The sequence below is a fragment of the Euleptes europaea genome, chromosome 4 (genome assembly GCF_029931775.1).
Source record: "Euleptes europaea isolate rEulEur1 chromosome 4, rEulEur1.hap1, whole genome shotgun sequence".
NCBI classification, from domain to species: Eukaryota; Metazoa; Chordata; class Lepidosauria; order Squamata; family Sphaerodactylidae; genus Euleptes; species Euleptes europaea.
Window position 1 is genome coordinate 102,051,852 of NC_079315.1, and position 21,786 is coordinate 102,073,637.

A 21,786-nucleotide genomic window follows, 5' to 3' on the forward strand; every position below is an offset into this window, starting at 1 on the left:
GGTTTGCCTTTACCTTTGTTGGAAGGTTGGGTTCTGTGCAATCGCTTATAAAATATTATATGAATACTTCAGTTTCTATACATTACTGTCACGTTTGATAAAAATTCATAGTGAACATAGTATATAGTATTAGTATAACCTAGTGTGTTTTTTGGTTATAGTTACAGTTTGAACAACACTCGTTTTGTTTGTTTTGGTCCACTGTTGTAATTATATTTAGGAATCTTCTTCAGAAGATGGTTGCGATGGGTATACATCTTTAACAGAATATGTTCAGGATTTTCTAAATCACCTTGCGGAACAGCCTGCCAGTTTTGAAAACGAAATAGCGCATTTTTCCAAAACTTTAAATGGCTGCGTCACCAGAGATGAAGCATTACAGGAACTTGTCGAACTCATTTACCAACAGGTAGGTTGAGCATCTGTGATGTAACCCATAAGCTGCATGCTGTATCAAGTCATATTTGCATATACTGCCAGTACCACAATAGCAAATAAAATAAGGAATTGGTTCTTGTAGGTTATCCGGGCTGTGTAACCGTGGTCTTGGTATTTTCTTTCCTGACGTTTCGCCAGCAGCTGTGGCAGGCATCTTCAGAGGAGTAACACTGAAGGACAGTGTCTCTCAGTGTCAAGTGTGTAGGAAGAGTAATATATAGTCAGAAAGGGGTTGGGTTGAGCTGAATCATTGTCCTGCAATGTCCAGCTCAACCCAAACCCTTTCTGACTATATATTACTCTTCCTACACACTTGACACTGAGAGACACTGTCCTTCAGTGTTACTCCTCTGAAGATGCCTGCCACAGCTGCTGGCGAAACGTCAGGAAAGAAAATACCAAGACCACGGTTACACAGCCCGGATAACCTACGAGAACCAATGAACTCTGACCGTGAAAGCCTTCGACAATATTTTAAAATAAGGAATTTTGAAAGTATTTTGTTTGAAATGTTAAAGGCTTGAATTGGAATTTTCTGAGAGTCTGGAGATGAATTGGTTACCCTGGGAATAATGTTTTGCTGTGTGGCTTGAAAACAGTAATAGACAGGAGTATGTCTTTCAATGCTGGGCTGTCAAATGATTATGTTCTCAGTTCTCACTACCAGTTTTAATGTTCTTTTCCAAGCTTGATATGATATGAAAGATATGAGCAGAAGGGAAACCTTTGTTTTGTGATATCCTGCTAGATTTGCTAAAAAAAATTAGGTTTGCTAATTTTTTACTAGAAAAAATTGGCTACAGAAACCAAATGAGGATTAAAGATTGTAAGCAGTTGCACTGGTCCAAAGCAAAAGTGTTAAAATACCTTTTGAAATTTCATATGTAGAAAGGGTTGGATCCAGTGTATTTACTTAGCGGAAGGGAGTCTTGGATCTAACCCAGTATCTTTTTATTATTAGAAATGAATCGGCTTCGACTGGAGTAACTCTCCTTAGGATTTCACTGTAATTTGTCCTTTCTAAAAAGGACTATGAACATTAATATAAATAACTGTAAGGTAGAAGGAAACTTTAAAAAATAAAAATGTTAATAAACCAGAAACAGTAATGCTTTGGGGAGATTTCTAAAATATCAGACCACAAAAGTACAGATGAAATCTTAGTTCCAACTGTATGTAATACTCCTAGTGTCAAATTTTACTGAAAGTGTATGTGAATTTAATCTGAGAGTATAAGGAACTGCACATGCTGTATTCTGTATACAAAGTCCAGTTTGCACATGGAGAATTTCAGGTTTTAGGACAAATATTTCAGAAACTTAAAACATCCAGAAAACAGATACAAAATGTTCCGTAGTATCAGTAATCCATTTTTTTTTACCAGTAAGTATTATATAGGGCTGGATCGTAAGGTCTGAAAGCTCTCCAGATGGGGTATTTTCTCACCCCCCACTGTCTCCTGCAGCTGCCCCATGCCACCTGCAAAGCTGCTCTTGTGATTCAGAAGCATATCCCACTGGGTTCAGTGAGTTTGTTCTCAAGTGTCCATAGTCTGCAGCCTTAATACATTTCTGTCCTTTTGGCAATGAAATAATAGATGCTGAACCTTAGTGTCTGAAACAGCATCAAAAACTTTTAATAATGGAAAACCACAGAAATCCCTTATTTTGGGTTGGTTATCTATCTGATCAAAGCAAAAAGCTGTCGATTTTAAAATGAAAGATAAACTTTTTGCTTATGTTATGCTGCATCACGTAGTTGTCTTTACACTTCTCACCTTTCCATGTGTTGGTGTTACATAAACGCAGCTAGGTAATGTTTTCTATAGAGGGTTGTAAAAAGACATCCCTTTCTACTGAGCAGCAAATTGGAGGAAGCTTTAAAAATGAGGACGGGGACCTTGACTTGAACTCTGTCAATTAGGAGAACTGGAGATGGCAGAACAACCCGAGTTCCTACAGTAATAGCCTTTTGTGAGCTACGTTAATTGTTTTTAGTTTGTTTTCTTTCAGTGCAGGTTTTAATTGCTGCTTGTTAAAGGAAAGTGAAAATAACTAGTATAGCTTTTCAGATTCCTTTAATAATCTGCATTAGCGTTTCTCTCTTGGGCTGGACAGCTGTTTGAATCTCTGGCTGAAAGACCAAGGTTGTTTAAGCTTAGATGAATCATATGTAAATCACTTGATTTTGGAATCTGTTCATATATCCCATAGGTATATTTTAAACTGATTTATGAAAATTTAAGCTATTTAATCATGGATATATTTTTGGACTTGTTCCTTTGAGAGCCAGAGTGGTGTAGTGGTTAAGAGCGGTGGTTTGGAGTGGTGGACTCTAATCTGGAGAACCGGGTTTGATTCCCCACTCCTCCACATGAGCGGCATACACTAATTTGGCAAACCAGGTTGGTTTCCTCACTCCTACACATGAAGCCAGCTGGGTGACCTTGGGCTAGTCACAGCTCTCTTAGAGCTCTCTCAGCCCCACCTACCTCACAGGGTGTCTGTTGTGGGGAGCGGAAGGGAAGGTGATTGTAAGCTAGTTTGATTCTTCCTTAAATGGTAGAGAAAGTCGGCATATAGAAACCAACTCTTCTTCTTTGCCTCATTAGGTAGCATCATTTCTCTGTCTATGAGAATGAAGTGGTAAGAAATAGGGAGTTTGAAGTGTCAGCCTCTCCAACCTCCAATTTTTTTTTCCCAAAAGAACTTGAGTACAAGAAATGCATACGTTATGAAACTAAATCATGTGCTAATATAAGGAAATCATGACTTTCTGCTGAAGAAACTACAGGCCATTTTTGTGAGTTTTTGAAGGATTAATTACTTCAGTGTTCCTGGGTAAGGTACAATGATGCAGTGTGCGATGATTATATACAAATCTCTGGAAATAGTTTATTCATTTGGAACTCAGCTAGAAGGGTGATATGAGGTTCCTGAGAGTAGTCTACTCGTGACCTTGGGTGACTTGGCAGCTTGTCCTAGTGAAATGACTGAAACAGTTTGTCTGGGAGAGCCTTTCAAACAAGAACAAAAAAATCACTACAAAAAAACTTTGTATTTTCTAATTCTGGCTGTTTTTCTTGTTTGTTTGGAAGGCTACATCTGTCCCAAATTTTTCCTATATGGGGGCAAGACTGTGCAATTATCTTTCTCATCATCTCACCATTAATCCACAAAGTGGCAACTTTAGACAGTTACTGCTTCACAGGTCAGTACCTAACTTTTTTTTTTAGGAGAAACGATCCTGCTTGAAAATTGGTTGTTCTCTTATTCAGTGCTTATCATCTGCTAAACATTTTAATTAACCTTTTTTTTGGGGGGGTGTCTTATTTTAGTGCTACAATATAGTACTTTCTGATACATGGATATGTTGGGGTGAGCCCCCGTTGCCCCTCAGTATAACAGGTGGTGTAAGTGTGCTACTTACATGGGGAAACCATTGCTAGCTTTTACTTAGGATGAGCAAAATGCTTCTCGTTTTCATTTATTCACTCGAATCCAGGGAATTCAGGACAGTATAAATGTTACTTTCACAGTTATTTAAAGGTAGATTATCATAGGCAAGGGTGACAATCCAAAAGTAAGCTTCACAGCAGAGCAGAGAATTGAATCCAGTTTTCTCTGGTCAAAACCCAGCACTCCATCCCCTGTATCGTATGGATTATGATGCTTTCACTGGCCCTCGTGATAACAGAGAAGCTCTTGCGGTTGCATGGTCTGTTTGAGCAACCATGCTGCTTAGTTGGATACATTATTGTTTCCTGCATACATTATCCCATTTTAATACATACTTTGCCTGTAATATCACATTGTAACGCACTATTGCCTTGTGCAAAGGTAGAATTGATCAACGTTCCAAAATGAAATCTTGTTTTAAGTGTGTCTTTTTTTTTTTTAAGGTGTCGAAAAGAGTATGAAAATAGAGATGAAGCAGCCAAAGGGGATGAAGCTGTACGGAAAAGGTTTCATGCATTTGTGCTATTTTTAGCTGAACTTTATCTAAACCTAGAGGTAAAATAAATTGTTGTTCCTTCCTATTATTCCCAATATGGGGTTGGTGGGGTGGGGATTTTTGAAAAATAAATGCAGCGTGGTAGTCAGAAATTTAGTTGAGTTGGAGGCGCTAAGCGTGCGCTGTATGTTAATGAAAAACAATCAACACATGTATGTAAAGTGTATGTAATGTATAGTGTTTATTTAGTACATAATTTTATTCCATAAAGTATCTAATTTTAATAAAAAATACTTGTCATATTTAAAGTGTTGTGATGGCCCAGAAAAATGGGGTGGGGGTCCTGTTTTCCATTTTTCTGTTGGGAAAACGCAGACATTTTGGGGAGCACTGAAAAAGAAATGGTTATTGAAAATTTTGTAATATCTCGTTAAGTAAATGTACCAAGGAAACACATCATATGTGCATCTTGTTTAACAGAGTTATCTGTAAACCACAAAGTATTATAGCCCTGTTGTTTAATTAAAACAAAGTTTATGTGGGGAAAAATCACTTACTTGGTTGCTGATATCAAGTAGAAAACTTCCTAAACTACACAAGTGGGCAGCCTTTCAAAGTGGAAACCCAGACAGAAAAGGATTGTATAGTAAAATGTTGCATGCTCCTGATTTTGGAAGTGTTTTAACCATTAGTACTAATATATTTAAAACCTTTGACAACAGTCCATCTTGCCATTCATGTCACTTGAGAGGGATATATAATAGCACACAGGGGCAGTGTGCTGTGTTGTGTTGTAGAATGGAAAGGACTTATTCATATCAAATGTAGGTTTGTTTGGTATGCAAATTCATATAGATATATGAATGGAATTTTTTTGTACACACAAAACAAGTTTTCCTGTTGATGGAAACAATTTATTTGGTGTAACATCTTGTTTCTTTCTGAGACCCCTTATATATAACACCTGTAATGATACTTCTCTGTAAGGTACTGAGATGACATGTGTTATGCTGTCTCCTTGCCTTCCTTAGCAATTCGTACTTAGTTTTGCTGCCACCAAAGGCTGTCACCTTAGAATTGTTAGTTGGACCCAAAGAACAGGATGTCTTAGTTGCATTTGGTAAAATGACAGTATAGTTGCACTCTAAATCACACAGTTGTTTTTTCTGAAATGTAAATAGAGTTTACAAGTGGGAATCCGCACCCATCTACTGACCTCCCATCATCAGCTATATTTATTATTTATTTACTTCATTTTCACCCCACTTTTCTCCACAGTGAGGACCAAAGCAGCTCACATTATTCCCCTCTCCTCCTGTGTGGTAGATTAGGCTGAAAGTATGTGACTGGTCCATAATCACCCAGTGAGGTTCCACAGCAAGATAGGGATTCGAACCTGGGTCTCCCAAACCCTACTCTGAAGCTCTTAACAGCTACACCACAGTGGATTTTATAGGGTGGCTGCTGTTTAACAGTAGCAAGTAGCCAGCCCTAGTTGAGTCAATCAAGTCAGGTTGTATCAAGTCACCCAGAGATTGCTGCCAGGCATAGGGTAGCCCACCTCCAGGTGGGACCTGGAGATCTCCCAGAATTACAACTGAACACTAGGGGGACAGAGATCTGTCCCCCTACAGAAAATGGCTCTATGGCATTATGTACAGCTGAGGCCTCTCCCCTTCCCAAACCCTGCCCTCCTCAGACTCCACCAGAAAACATACAGGAATTTCCCAACCTGGAGCTGGCAACCCTAGCCAGGCCTGGCCCCAATGAGTCCTCCTTCAAAGGCCAAAATAGTCCTTCTCCCACCAACCCCCTTCTTCAGCCATGCTGCAATGGGAGAAGCCACACCATCACCAGCCGCAATGGAGGAAGCCACACCCACTCGGCTACTTGCCTCTTCGCTGCCGCAGCAGCAGCAACTCCTTCTCCACCTGCCTGCAGCTTTGCCGCCCCAGAAGACACATAAAAGCTGCGTAGGCACAGAGAACGCTACCATTTGGGGGGAGGTAAACCCAGTTTTAAAAACGTTTTAAAACCACACACACACACACACACACACACCATCAGTGAAGCAGCCATCCTGCCACAGTTCCATCTAATCCCCCACATCAGTAATGCAGCTGACCCGCTGCGGCTCCTGGCTACCCCACCTACCGTCACCAACACTGCTGGCCCGCCAAAAGAGGAGGGGTATGTGCGGGGGGGTTAAATTCTCCCTTTTTTTACCAGTTTCAGATATTTCATCCAACCTGGGGGTCCCCCCATTTGGAGAAAAATCTACTTTCTGTGTGGGCCCAATCCACATATTTAGTAGGTATCCACAGATCTGCCCATGCTTGAAAAATAGATATATAGAGAGATAACAGCTTAATGATTTCTGTATGGTTCATAAGAGAAATGGTCACAGATAGGTACAGTTCTCTGTAAATAGAAATAGCCACAAAGGCTTATTTCTCTCACACTCTACAGCACTCCACTTAATCTCTACTCAGTTTTCTTCTCTCTCTCTCTCTCATATACACACTGAACTAACTCAGTGAACACGGCCCCCAGGGTACAACTACCATCCAATCACCCATTCAGCCCCCTTTTTTCTTACTCTAGAGGCCTGCATTTTAAACTACAGAGAGAGATTTTGAAAACCCGAAATAAAACACACCCAAAATGTTCCCATTTCAAAACACCGCACTTGGGTTTGAGCCTTTAATTTCCATTCAAATTATTTGTGAGCAGAAAGGTGGTTGGCTGTTAATTGCAGCTCTTTGTAGGGTTTTTTTAATGTAATGCTGACAATGGGAAATTCTCCAGATTGCATTTTGGGGAGACCCTGAATTGTCTGGGGTTTTAACAAATGTTGTGAACTCATTTGAGTGCAGTATCTTTCTAGATTATAAACTTTCACTATTTCACTGGATAGGTTAAATGGTCAAGAAGATATACTTAATAAATATGGTAATAACACACTTCATTTTTTATTTATTGTCTTACTGCTTTTGTGTCAAGGGAGGTGTGACTTGTATTGGGTATCTCCAGATACGTGTTTTATTAACCTGCAGTATTTTTAACGTTTTCTACAGTCAAGGTAACCTAATCCAGTGGTTCCAAAGTTTCAGAATAGTCTACAGAAATGAAAATCTCATTTAATGGCTTGTAAATATTTGGAATTAATATATATATATATATATTTACAGATTAAAGGAACTAAAGGTCAGCTAACACGAGCAGAAATTCTTCAGACTGGACTTCATGAATTGTTAAACACGCTTTTTTCGAATCCCATGGACAACAATTTGATCTGTGCAGTAAAGCTACTGAAAGTATGATGTTTAAATTGTTTATTTGCTATCTTCTTGCTCCTTTTTAAGAATTCTTTTTAAAGATAATTTTTTTCAAAAAAAAATTACAATACACAGTCAAGTCACATTATTTTCATTCTGAAACAACTTACCCTCAACCAATTACAAAAACTTACAGTATTACAACTGCATATTTAAAGCTCATTAATATAGCAGCGAATTAACACTCAGGCTGAAATCCTGAATTGGGGGGCTGAAGCTCTTTAGGAGCCGGTGTAGGTGCCACCTTATCATGGACTAAAGTGGCACCTACGCCGGCAAGGGGGCAAACACGCCGGTACCAAGAGCCTTCACAAACTTGGGGGGGGGGCGTTCCTGGGGGTGGAGTTGCCTTTAGGCAGCTTCCTAACCCCTTTGGACCCTGGAACGCTCCCTTGAGCTGCGGTGTGGCATAGCCTCACTGTTTTCAACAGGGGCATTTTTTGCTTTTTGCTTTTTCAAATGCCTTTTATTTGCAGCAGCCGGGAAGCCTTTGTGGAGCCGGTGCAGCGACGCTGCTCCCCACCACTGCCTAATTGCCCCCCCTTCAGGAATGGGCTGCCAGTCGTGACTAGTTACTCATTTCCATTATTCTATTTAATATATATTAATATATTGTTTGTTGTGAAAGTGAGGCACAATTGTACATTAATTGTACAGTTAACATAGGAACTCTTATTGTAAAATTCGACTGATGTTTCAGATTATTTTTGTAAACATTCAGTTTTTATATCTGTGTCCATAGCAGATAAGAGTGGAGGACCTGGACTCGGGGAGAGGGCTCTGTTCAAATTTTTGCTCATTGTCTGTGTCTACACTGTGTCATGATCTCTGACTAACCTATTTTATAATAGAATTGTGAGGATAAAGTGGGGTGAGGTCCCCTGTATGTTGTCCTGACCTTCTTATGGGAGGGGTGGTAAATGAAAAACTATTCCTGTGTTTCATCACACTGTATTAAACCAGTTCAGTCTGTTGAACAGGATCACTAAAGGTAGTGTGGCCAGGGGGCGCAGTGAGTACACCTACCACTCGTTAAAATAATTCTTTTGCCATGGAGGATTGCTTACTTTATCACAAATTATTTGTGTGTGAAAAAAGAAGTAAGCTTCACAGCATCTGCCTTGCATCCAGAAGGTCCCAGGTTCAATGCCCAGCCTCTCCATTTAAAAGGACTAGGTAGTATGTGATGTGAGAAACCTCTGCCTGAGACCTCAAGAGATCCAAAACCAGTCAGAATATAGATAATCCTGTCTTTACTAGACCTCAGTATAAGGTCTAGTACTCAATAAGGTGCCCTGACCTGGATGGCCCAGGCTAGCCTGATCTCGTCAGATCTCAGAAGTTAAGCAGGGTCAGCCCTGGTTAGTATTTGGATGGGAGACCACCAAGGAATACCAGGGTTGCTGTGCAGAGGAAGGCACTGGCAAACCACCTCTGTTAAGTCTCTTGCCATGAAAATCTCAAAAAGGGGTCGCCATAAGTCGGCTGCGACTTGACGGCACTTTACACACACAAACACACACACACACACACTCACTCAATAAGGTCTTACTCAGTGTAAGGTGGTTTGATGTCCCCAGTTATCTAATCATAATGTCTTATCCAAAGAGGAGCTTAGTTTTATCACTTTTTTAAGAGAAGTATTATATAATTACGTTGTTTTCCTTAGCAGGTGAAAGGTCAAGCTAAGCCTGGTCAAACGTTTATTCCTATCATCTATAACTTCAAATGAAATAATAAATGTCAGTGGGACTCTTTAAAATAACATTTAATCATAAAAAGAAATAAATTTCAATAGTGTCCACTAGCAATAGTATATGTTATTTTATGACTATAATAAGGCACTTTGTAAGGCATATGTCATGCAAGGTCTTCTGCTGTGCTTGTACCTAATAGGTGGCATAAATACTAAAAAGATAAGTAAACAGCTTCCAGTTTTCTTGAGCAAGGATGATAGAGCCACTGCTAAAATTTCCAGCACCACCTACTAAAAATGTATAGTCCAGGTTCTTCAGTTTATCACAGTAGGAGATATTAGCTAGCAAGGGATAATCAGGAAGTACCTGTAAAATTGCTTTATCCTACAGCCACTGATGACAGACATTTTGTTGATTCTAAAGTAATTTTGGAAATGGCCTTACTAATAGCGTACATTCCATAGTTGACAGGGTCGGTGCTGGAAGACTCATGGAAAGAAAAAGGAAAGACTTATATGGATGACATAATACAGAAAATTGAAAATGTCGTCTTGGATGCAAATTGCAGCAGGTAGTAAGAAAATTGTTTCTTAGCTTTCATGTATTCAGGCATGATTATAGTTCCTTGCCATTTCTTAAAGTTACGTAGTCCAAAAATCAAGCCTCTAAGGATTGTCATCTATTGGGTTGGTAGCACAACTTAGGCTAAAGTATCCTGTGTTTTTAAGTATTATGGCTCTCAGTCATATTAAATACTTTGAATCATTAACTTCATCACTTGCAAGTTGCTTAATAAAACAAAAGTCCAGTGGCACCTTAAATGTAAATACTGCAAAACTCTAATGCAAGTGCTTGCTTAGGGTCCTGTAGGATGTATGCAGAGGGCCTGTGGCTCAGTCGAAGAGCATCTGCTTGGCATGCAGAAATCGCCAGGTTCAATCCCTGGCAATTCCAGTTAAAAGGATCAAGTGGTAGGTGATATGAAGGAAGGACCTCTATCCTGGGACCTAGGAGAGCTGCTGCTAGTCTGGGTAGACAGTACATACTTGATGTGCCAATGCTCTAATTTAGTGTAAGGCCTCTTCATATGTAGATGGATCTCCACTCTCTCCTTTCTCTTCCCTCCATTTCTTTACAATTTTTCGGGACAATTCAACCAATATATTTAAACATCTATACTGCCTTTTAGCTGTAATACTTGAAGTAGTATACAAGAATACACAAGAACAGTGAAAACACTAAATCAGTAAAATATGATGGTTTACCACTTGATGGACATAGGTTGCTGGTAGCAAACTGTCTTCACTGGAGAGCCAGCATGGTGAAGTGGTTAAGAGCTGTGGTTTGGAGCGGTGGAGTCTGATCTGGAGAACCGGGTTTGATTCCCCACTCCTCCACATGAGCAGCTGAGGCTAATCTGGTGAACTGGATTTGTTTCCCCACTCCTACACTCAAAGCCAGCTGGGTGACCTTGGTCTGGTCACAGCTCTCTCAGCCCCACCTACCTCACAGGGTGTCTGTTGTGGGGAGGGGAAGGGAAGGTGATTGTAAGCTTGTTTGAGTCTCCCTTAAGTGGTAGAGAAAGTTGGCATATAAAAACCAATTCTTCATTACCTATAGTCTCCTGACAAAATTCAAGGCTGAGAACTGGGCTTTCAGGGGGATAGATGGTGGTGGTAGGACCAGGAGTTTTTACCTCTGATATTAGTTAAAAGTTTATTTTCAGTGTTTCTATATTATTCTTCATATAAATTTGAAAAAGATAGGAAGTTAAAATAAACAGCTATTCCTAACTAGCCCTAAAACCTCAGATCTTCAGAGCTATCTGTTGTTGTCCTTTTTTTCAACAGACTCTGATGACCAATATATACCTATATCAGTTGATTTAAGATTTTTACAGCGTAATTCTGTGAACTGTTATTCCAGTCAAAGCTCATTGATTTTGTTGAGCTTAGACTGGAAGAACTCTGCGTAGGATTGCTACTACATTTGAACTAGTAGTGCTTCCAAATTTATTAATAAATCAAGGCATTTAACAAAGAATTTCAAATTAAATTCATAAGCAGCCTTGAATAATTCACCAGATATTATAAGGAGTTTTTTTCCTGATTGTAAGCAACATGAGAAAATTTACCTCTAGTATTAGAGATATAGTAATTTTTATTTTGTGTATCTATTACAGAGATGTAAAGCATATGCTTCTGAAACTTGTCGAACTGCGGTCAAGCAACTGGGGAAGGGTACATATAGCTTCAACATACAGGGAAGCAACTCCAGAAAATGACCCTAACTATTTCATGGTAATTTATACCTGCAGTTTTCTTTCAGATAGATTTATCAGAATATATTTAAATGTGCTAAGCCTGATAGACTGATGAAAGTACTAATTACATTTATCAATAACACTTGTATTTTAATTTTAGAATGAACCAACATTTTACACGTCTGAAGGTGTTCCTTTCACTGCAGCAGATCCAGGTACAACAACAATTTCAGTTTTTTGGGTGGGAGCAGATATTTGCTGTAAGTTTGTGTAGCTAACCAAGTTGAATATTAACAAAGGTAAGTTTGATAACAGTTTTTAATGGCAAGTTGAATAATTAGGGTTTTTTCTCAATTCAATAGCATATCTGTAGCAAAAATTTAGTTAAGAGGACTTGGAAGTACATTTGGAAAACTCAAGTCCCTACAGGAGATGTGGGTGTTTAAAGGTATAATAAAGGCTTAAATAAAATATATGCTATGGATGAGAAATTAGAAAAGACAAGCAGTCTAAAAGGATTCTAAATAACAAGAGTTAATTTAATTATCAGTTTTCACTGCAGGACCACTTTTAGAATGAACCTTGGTGCAAAACTAATGCTACATCATGATTAATGCAAACTGGAGCAGGGGAGGGATTTGGAAATTAATGCAACACAAGAGGAAGGAACACCAAACTGGGATGTTGTCTAGTCCAGGCTTGTCCTTGCTTCTTCTTACACAATAGCAAGACTGATTAAAAAGCCACAAGGCCAGGTTCTTACTGCTGTGTGATTAACACTAGCTGCCTTTGTATAGGCCTGGGATGACCACCTTTTGTGTTCTTGAAAACCGCTCTGTTTTCCAGACAGTAATCAGTAGGATGCAAATGCACTTTGCTACACTGTTCAAGAGTGCCACCACTTTACCATCTTTGACAAAGATTGGGTTCTGACCAGGACTTCAAGGAGATAAACTACATATCGTGTATCAGTAAATTTTGTTAGACAAAACTCAAGAGTATTGCTACATACCCAGATAAGACAGACTTTTGTGGCTTGTTAGGATGCCCCCAAGCTGGCAAGTTGACTGCAGGTAGTCTGTGGTTAGCTGTTGCAGAAGGAAGAAGTGAAATCCACACTACAGGCTATGATCTATCAGCTTGTTAGTATGTCAGCTTAAAGTTTTCTTAGAAGTTTGTATTTCATTGTATTTTGTTTGCATTTCATTGAAGAGTAAGCCTCCATACCCAGCCATTGACCCACTTCCTTCATTGTTGGATCCTCTTCCTTTATGTGTGGTTTTTGTGCCATTGCACCTTTTTATTCAGACACTTCACTAATTTTACCTAACATTTGAAATCAGAGGTTTTCCATTTCATAGTCCTATGTATTTAACTTTTTCCCCCTAACAGGGGTGAGGGATATAAGAACACATGAAGCTACCTTATCCTGAATGAGACCCTTGATCTATCCAAGTCAGTATTGTCTACTCAGACCGGCAGCAGCTCTCCAGGGTCTCAGGCAGAGGTCTTTCACATTACCTACTTGCCTATTCTCTTTAACTGGAGACACCGGGGATTGAACCTGAGACCTTCTGCATGCCAAGCAGATGCTCTACCACTGAGCCACAGCCCCTGGGCAGGGAAGAAAAGAGGGTGCAGTGCTGCAAGTAAATGTGTGAGGGGTGAGAAGTCTGCTGTATGTAATGTTGGGGAAGGGGGGCTATTGTTGTATGTAGCTTTTCTGAGGTGGTACTTACTGCCAGAAGTAAGGCCCCTACGCAAAAGAAGCCCAGTTATCTTGGCTTTAGATTAGCAGGTATCCATTACACTTGGATGTAAAATATCCATATACCTAATTTTGTACCTGGCCTTTAAGTGTGACTCAAAAAAGTCCAATACCAGGTACAAAAAGGGGAGCTGTTTCTACAAATCAGTAACCCACAGATTTGCAAGGGGGAAAAATCATGAATTAAAAAAGTAAGGAAGAGATAATATGAAATTAGAAGTTTATAAATGCTGAGATCTTGTGAGATTGTCTCATAAAATCTCGACATATATTTTTGACTTGCTCAGAATGGCTGCTTCAGTTTCATATTGAAACCTGAGGTAAGTTGTGGGGAGGAGGAGTGGCAAGCAGAAAAGGTGGGGGTGAGAGTAGGGAACAAAGCCAGAAAGGAAAATGGAGCAAAAGGGGCTGGAGGGAGGGAAGGAAGCAGGAAAAAGGGAGACGCTGCAAAGTGGAAGGAAAGAACAGCAGGAGGGAAAGTAGGAAATAGAGATGTAAAGTTTCTGGAAATTTTGAAGTCATTGGAAAAATTGTTTTTTCCAGAAAAAAAACCCAGAAAGGGGAAGGATCAAAATATAGGCAATACTTACTGTCCCTTCAAACCTAAATTAATTTTACTGCTCTAACAACATAAAATGCATCATTTATAACTCAGCATACAAAATTGCAATACTTAACATATTTATGAAATTTAAAAGTTATAAATGCCATAGTTTTTTCTGCAAGCAAAATTGCAACTAAATGCTACACTTGAGAGAAAACCGCAGACTGAGGCATCCTGTGCTACCATAGTACATGTTCCTTCGTTCCAGTTAGTCGAACGCTCCCATCCTAACCTACCTCACAGGACTGTTGTGAGGATAAAATGAGAGGACAGGAGAAAACGGTTGTGCTTACCTGTAGCTGTTCATCGAGTGATCTGTGCAGGTATGCATGGGCCTGCGCAGTCCCATGTGCGACTGCACAGAAGCCACAAACATGAACAATGTAAGCTGTTTTCTCACTCATTGGTGAGAAAGGGGGTATAAATGCAATAAATAATAAATATAGCTGAAGATGGGGGAGCAGATAAAAAGGTAGTTTAGCTGGTATGTGGGAAGGAGGCAGGGAAAGGCGAGAGGATATGGGGGCTACCAGGGGAAGGAAAGAGAAAATACTGGGAAGGGGATACCAGGGGAAAGTGAGGTGCCCCTGGCAAGTCCCTGTAGATCCCCCACTATTATAACCTAACAGTCAAGTTGCTACAGAGAAGTTCAATGGTAATTCTAGTAGAAGATCTGAACAGTGACCTTACATAACAAAGCAGCTCTCCCCAGGAATGTATAATAGGCTTCTGAATGCCTGCATCTTGAGCACTGGAGCGAGCTTCTGGTTTCTGGAGCCTGAGTTGGTGATGAGGAATAGCTGTAATTTTAAACTTTCACAGCCTTGCATTACAATTCTACCTCTACCTTTCTTGATGTACTATGTCTGATATATTGAGCAACTGTATGTACTGTAATCTGTATGTACTGTAATCTGGGGAGGGGCAGTGGTTTAGCGGTAGAGCTTGGCATGCAGAAGGTGCCAGGTTCAATCCCCGGCATTTCCAGTTAAAGGGACTAGGTAAGTAGGTGATGTGAAAGACCTCTCTGCCTGAGACCCTGGAGAGCCGTTGCCGGTCTAAGTAGACAATACTGACCTTGATGGACCAAGGGTCTGATTAAGTATAAGGCAGCTTCATGTGATATATTGGGCAACTAAGTTACATTAGTGCATATTCAGCATTATTTTAGGGAAGAGCAACTGGGGAAACACTAAGTATATTGTGAGTTCAGGAAAATGCCAGTTATGGAATGGAATGCAGCAAAGCCTACATTTTTATTTATTTTTGATTTGATTTGATTTGATTTCTATCCTGCTCCCTCTGCAGCAGGGCTCAGGGCAGCTATCAGCATAGAGCTTATATTTATATAGTGTATATCATTAAACTCTGGTGAATATAGAAATATATAAACTAACATCAGACTGAAGAGACTTTCTAAATGGTGCCAGCATGTTTCAAATTTTGCACTGATTAAATGCATTTCAATAACTAAGAAGAACAATAATCTGTTTGGATATCGCTTACTACAGAGTATTTTTGTTATGGTGGCAACAACTAAGCTTGAGAATTTGCAGTTTAATTTTGAAAAAATAACTTATGAACTTTGCTGTAGATTATCAAGAGAAATATCAAGAGCTCCTTGACAGACAAGATCTATTTCAAGAGTTCGAGGAAAATGGAGCTGATTTATCAGGAGCTGGAGATCCGTAAGTTATTGGTTTATGCAGACCCCTTGGTATACACATGATTACTTTGATTTAACAGAAACAAAAAGCAGTATTTTGACATCTTAGAGAGTGCTTTTTGTGATTCCTGAAACAGACTAACTTGGCTAACCCTCTGCTTTGTTCTAGCTGGAAGTCCATGTGATGGAAATGACCTATTTTAGCTGGAAGTTTAGTCAGCTTAGGTCAACCAGACCCAGGACACATTCACACATGCCGATAATGCACTTTCAGTGCACTTTGCAGCTGGATGTTACTGTGTGTATCAGCAAAATCCACTTGCAAACAATCATTAAGGTGCATTGAAAGTGGATTGGAAGTGCATTATTCAATATGTGCGAAATGCCCTCAGTCTCCTTTGAGGCCCCGAAAAATGTTCTTCATCCTGAACTCAAGCAACCTGTTCGAGTGTATGTGAATGTGTGTGCCCAATTTCTTGTGGACTTCTGCTTCTCACAGATAATCAGATGTAAATTTAGGACCAGGTGGCCAAATTAGGTCATTTCTTCCTATATTTGCACGCAGATTAAAAATCTGATTCTCTCTCTCTCTCTGTCTCTCTCTCTGTCTCTCTCTCTGTCTTTCTGTCAGCCAAAAACTTATTCTGCCGGTCCTATCTAGGCAGACCAGCTATCCTGCAGCATGAATAAGGATCTCTGAGCAGATCCACAGTGAATTCTCTTTTGTTTGGCCAGAGCCTAGTTGGAATAGGTTCTGACCATGACTGCTTCTGACTTGCCTTCCTTATTCGGCCTGGAACTATATGTACTAGGGCAGGGGTTGGCAAACTCATTAGTCAGAAGAGCCAAATATCAACAGTACAACGATTGAGATTTCTTTTGAGAGCCAAATTTCTTAAACTATATAGGTAGGTACACTGTTTATTAACTTAATAAACTGTAATTAAAGTTTTAAGTCTTAATTAAACTATAGGTACACTGAATACTTAATAGTGATCATACTTAATAGTGATCTTATTTATTGATAAAAATTAAATTGTAAGTCCCTGACATTTCCCCCTCCCCGTCTGGAGTCCTCGTCTGGAGGCGTGGTCTACTGCCATAAAAGCCTATTGGTAGACCTGGCCTCCGGCTGAGTCCCATTGGGAGGCCAGGTCTACCCATTGGCTTTCTTGGCAGTAGACCTGGCCTCCGGAGGCCCATAGAAGCCAATTGGTAGACCTGGCCTCTGAAGGGGGACTTTTTCCCCATCCTCGGAGTCCAGGTCTACTGCCAAGAAAGCCAGTGGGTAGACCTGGCCTCCCAATGGGACTCAGCCGGAGGCCAGGTCTACCAAAGGAAGCCCGCCCGCCCAACAGCTGATAGGGGGGGGGCAGGAACCACCAAGCCACCTGCCCAGCAATCACGCGGCTAGAGGGGAGGGGAGGCTTTAGCCTCCCAACCATTGAGGGCAAGGGAAAGGGGGACCCGGCCATTCTCCATGGGGGGGGGGGAAGAGACAGCGCACCCGCTTGCCCGCTCTCTCTCTCTCTCTCAGGTGCGTTGGCTCCGCAGCCCGGCGGCCGGCGCAAACGGGTGCAAGAGCAGGGTCTCCAAACCAAGTTCAGAGAGCCGCACTCAACGGGCCAAAGAGCCACATGCGGCTCTGGAGCCGCAGTTTTGAGACCCCTGTACTAGGGAGACATGCCTTGCCAGTCCCAAATACTAAAATGCCTGGAAATAGCTTCACAATCAAGAAAACTCTTGAAAACTGTGCAAGTATGACCCCATTAAAAAATCTACCAGATAAACCGAGTAGAAATAAGAGTGCAGAAGCCAAATACTTAAATGGCTGAAATAAAAAAGGTTACTTGTATGAATCCGTTCATTTTACCCATCTAGGCAAAAGGCACGTAGACCCCATCTTTCCTTTATGCAGAATACTGAAGGTGTCTTAACACGTACAAATTTCCATAGATATCATAATGATCGGTATCCTGCAGGAAGGCTCATGGAGCTTTCCCGTGTTACTCTGCTTTGCTACAGCTCCCCCTGCCCCTCAGAATGATAATCCCAAGTGTTGCAGGATCCACGTGGAAAAATAGTCATGTAGGTCAGTGGGCTGGAGCACAAGATAATAAGAAGAGCCCTGCTGGATCAGAGTAGTGGTCCAGCTAGTGCAGCATCCTCTGTCACACAGCAGCCAGGCCAACAAACAGGGCCGAGGGGCCAAAGCCTTCCACTTGATGTTGCCTCCTAGCCCTGGGTTTCAGAGGTTTATTGCATCTGAATATGGAGATTCCCTTTCTTCACCATGGGTAGTAGCTATTGATAGACCTCTCCTCCATGACCTTAACCCCCTTTTAAAGCCATCTGTGCTCATGGGCATCACTACCTCCATTGGAAGTGAATTCTACAATTTAATTACATATTGAGTAAAGAAGTATTTCCTTTTATGTGACCTGTACCTTTGCCTATCAACTTCATTGGGTGCCCACCGACACAATAATGAAGCTTCACATAGAGTTTGGGCAGCACATACGTGTCAAAGACGCTTCAGAGACATCTCGGATTGCAGCTGCTTCTACAGTCTCTCTCTCTCTCCCCCCCTCCCCTGTCTCTCACCCAAATTGCATTCCTAGCAAGTGTGGTACAGTGCTTAAGAGTGCCAGACTCTTATCTGGTGAGGCCAGCTGGGTGACCTTGGCCTAGTCAGAGTTTTCTGAAATCTCTCAGCGCCACCTGAGGAAGGGAGAGTAGGGGAAGGAGATTGTAAGCCAGTTTGAGTCTCCTTAAAAGGTGGAGAAAGTCGGCATGTAAAAACCAACTCTTCTTCTTCGAGCACTCTTACATTCTTATTCCATCCTTCCTCTAAGGTGCTCAAGAGAATTCTCTCCCCTGTTTTATCCTCAACTCAGTCAACTCTTTAGTCAGGTTAGACTAAAAGATAACAAGCTTCATGGCTAGTGGTGGTTTGACCCCATGGGTTTCAGCCATCGTCATATAGTAATTAGAAAGTGACTAGGATCTGAGAGACCCAGGAACGAATCTCTGCTCTGCCATGGAAGCTTGCACAATGACCTTGGGCCAGTCATACACTCTCATTTACCTTACAGGGTGGTTGTGAGGATAAAATGGAGGACAGAAGAACAATGTAAAGCCACTTTCAGTTCCCATTAGGGACAAAGGCAGGGGTATAAATAAAGTTTTTTTAAAAGCACTAACCACAGGCTGCGACTTGACTGCACTTTACACACACACAACCAAAGGAATACACTGAACTGAAAAATCTGTGCACAGGCTCCTTATGAGTACTGATGTGGGACATCTGGTAGTAACCTTTTAATAATATTTTACCTGGACAGATGTTATTTATTTGCACAGAATCCTGCTGTTCCAAATCTGCATTACCCCTTCTGGTTATTTTCAAGGTCGCATCTGTGTATTGGACTGTGATGTTCTGTCAGAGTTTGATGTCCTTATATCTACCAAAAAGTACGAATGCCTGTAACAACTGGATTTCTTTCATAGGTATTTTGACGATGACGATGACGACGAGATGGACCCAGAAATTGAAGAAGCCTATGAGAAATTTTGTTTAGAATCAGAACGCAAAAGAAAACAGTGAGACGGTGCACACAGACTAATTAGTGTTTTGAGCAACCAGCATAGGTATGAATAGCACGTAGAGAGGATGGAAAAGTCTTGTCATGTCCATACCAAACAAAGGAAATTAAGTTTCTCTAAGTCCGCAACTTATGCAATCTTCATTTTGTTAAACAGAATCTGCCAAAAAAAATGTAAACTTAAAACCCTGTAACTTAAACAATATGTATATATCATAGTTTATTTTATGTACAGTTAAATAAACAATGTTTTGGCTGGAACAAATTTTATTTGAAACATGTCACATTAATATACATATATAAGGGTTGTTTTCTGAAACAGCCACACTTCTTTTTTTTTAGATTAAAATCCCTTGAATCATAAAGTGCATTTTGACTTGCTTTTGGTATGTATTTGTACTGCCTCTCCTTTGTATAGAGTATAGTTTTCATCCCATACTTTTAGGCTCCTAGAACTGTTAGCCAATTTTTTTTTTTAATGTTTCCCAATCATGAACATTGTAAGCAGTTCACCCTGTTCCTCCCAGGAAAATGTTGAAAACATGCAAGCAAACAAGGATTGTTTTCAAATGGGTAATGTATCCGCTGAGCGATTTGAACATTTTTGCTCAGTTCATGGCATTTTAATTCTGAATATATGTTAAACTTCCCAAGAAGTAAAAAGGATCTATGTAAAGACAACACAAGTTGTAAATATGCATGTAAATAGTGCTGTTTAATATTGCACTGTTATAACTTAGTACAATTTGTGTCAATGCAGTTAGCGTCATCTACATCTTCTGGCTGTTCATTTGTTTAGCTTATTAACATCAGGTTTTTGAAAATAAACTACTTTGTTTTGTTGGGTATACTTTCATCTTTCTTTTGTATGTCCTTTATTTTTGCACCCTCTAATCCTACTAGATCTTCCTTGTTGTCTATGCACAAGAAAAGCATATATATACTTGCTGGCAAACGCACATTGACATTTGTTGCTGTCTTATTACACTAGCTCAAAGAAGAGCAAGGTGATATTGTAGCAAATATGGAACAGTATAAAAAGTTCCACTTGAAAATAAAATATGTAAAAGGAATATGATAGATCCTCTGTGGCCTGGTGACAGACATGACAGTCAAATTGACATTGTGAAGAGGGTTTGTGCACTCTTTCCCTTCCGTGCTCCAGTTCCCTCTTTGTTTCCTGTTTGGCAGTCTAGTCCACATAAGGCAAACTATGGTTATTTCTGACTATCATAATCAACATGTCTAATTCTCAACATGGTCCCATCTGTGGATACTTAAATCTAGAGATTGGGGACATGGGCAGACAAGACAGATCTTTCTACAAACTTGAAAAAAAACTGGAAAAACTTAGCTTACTCATTCTCAGCCTAACATACTTCACTGGTTTTTGTAGGTTATCCGGGCTGTGTGACCGTGGTCTTGGTATTTTCTTTCCTGACATTTCGCCAGCAGCTGTGGCAGGCATCTTCAGAGGATTAACACTGAAGGACAGTGTCTCTCAGTGTCAAGTGTGTAGGAAGAGTAATATATAGTCAGAAAGGGGTTGGGTTTGAGCTGAATCATTGTCCTGCAAAAAGTATCAAAGGTAATGTGCTAATCATTGTCCTGTAAGTATCAAGATAATGTGCTAATGAGGGTGTGTTATGTTAATATGGAACCATTGTATCCTGAAGAGATCTGTTAATGTGTGAAATCCAAAGCTAATCTGCATGGCTATTGTGGACTGTAGTCTTTGTTAGTCTGGAGGTTTTCAGGACAGGAAGCCAAGCCTTACTCATTCTTAAACTCTCTTCTGTTAAAGTTGTGCTGATGTTTATGAATTTCAATGGCTTCTCTGTGCAATCTGACAAAATAGTTGGTCGAATTGTCCAGTCTTTCAGTATCTTGGAATAAGATGCCTGCCACAGCTGCTGGCGAAACGTCAGGAAAGAAAATACCAAGACCACGGTCACACAGCCCGGATAACCTACAAGAACCAATGAACTCTGACCGTGAAAGCCTTCGACAATACTTCACTGGGTTGTTGTGAGGATAAAGGGAGGCAAGAAGAATGATGTAAGTTGCTTTGGTCCCCATTGGGAAGAAAGGTGGGAATATAAATGAAGTAAATAATAAATATAGCTGAAGATAGGAGAGGGGCAAATAAAAACGGATGGGTTGGAAAGAAATGAATGGGGGAGAGGATATGGGGGTTGCCAGGCAGGCAGACATTTTGTGGGAAGAGGCTAACGGGAGGGAAGGAGTTAAAGCTGAAGACAGGAACAGATAAAGATGAGTTAGCTGGCGGGGGAGCGGGAAGGAAGCAGGAAAAGGGGTAGAGGCTTTTGGGTTTTCAGGGATAGGAAAGAGGAAATAGTGGAGAAGGGGGGGAATGAGATGTCCACTGCTTGTCATATCTAATTCCAAACTGGGCCATTGAGTATCAATAGATACATAAAATGGAGCTAGAC

At 40.4% G+C, this 21,786-nt stretch overlaps 1 protein-coding gene across 1 annotated transcript in view; it reads left to right on the forward strand.

Annotated features, from left to right (window-relative positions):
• PAIP1 (poly(A) binding protein interacting protein 1) overlaps window positions 1-19,751 on the forward strand; it is a 28,153-nt gene extending 8,402 nt beyond the window's left edge. The window contains exons 3-11 of the mRNA XM_056849050.1: window positions 221-409; window positions 3,536-3,648; window positions 4,340-4,451; window positions 7,584-7,709; window positions 9,892-9,998; window positions 11,610-11,727; window positions 11,851-11,905; window positions 15,657-15,750; window positions 19,239-19,751. Coding sequence (XP_056705028.1) covers window positions 221-409; window positions 3,536-3,648; window positions 4,340-4,451; window positions 7,584-7,709; window positions 9,892-9,998; window positions 11,610-11,727; window positions 11,851-11,905; window positions 15,657-15,750; window positions 19,239-19,335 — 1,011 coding nt within the window. The 3' untranslated portion in view covers window positions 19,336-19,751. The remainder of the gene's footprint in view (window positions 1-220; window positions 410-3,535; window positions 3,649-4,339; window positions 4,452-7,583; window positions 7,710-9,891; window positions 9,999-11,609; window positions 11,728-11,850; window positions 11,906-15,656; window positions 15,751-19,238) is intronic.
• Window positions 19,752-21,786: the final 2,035 nt, after the last annotated feature.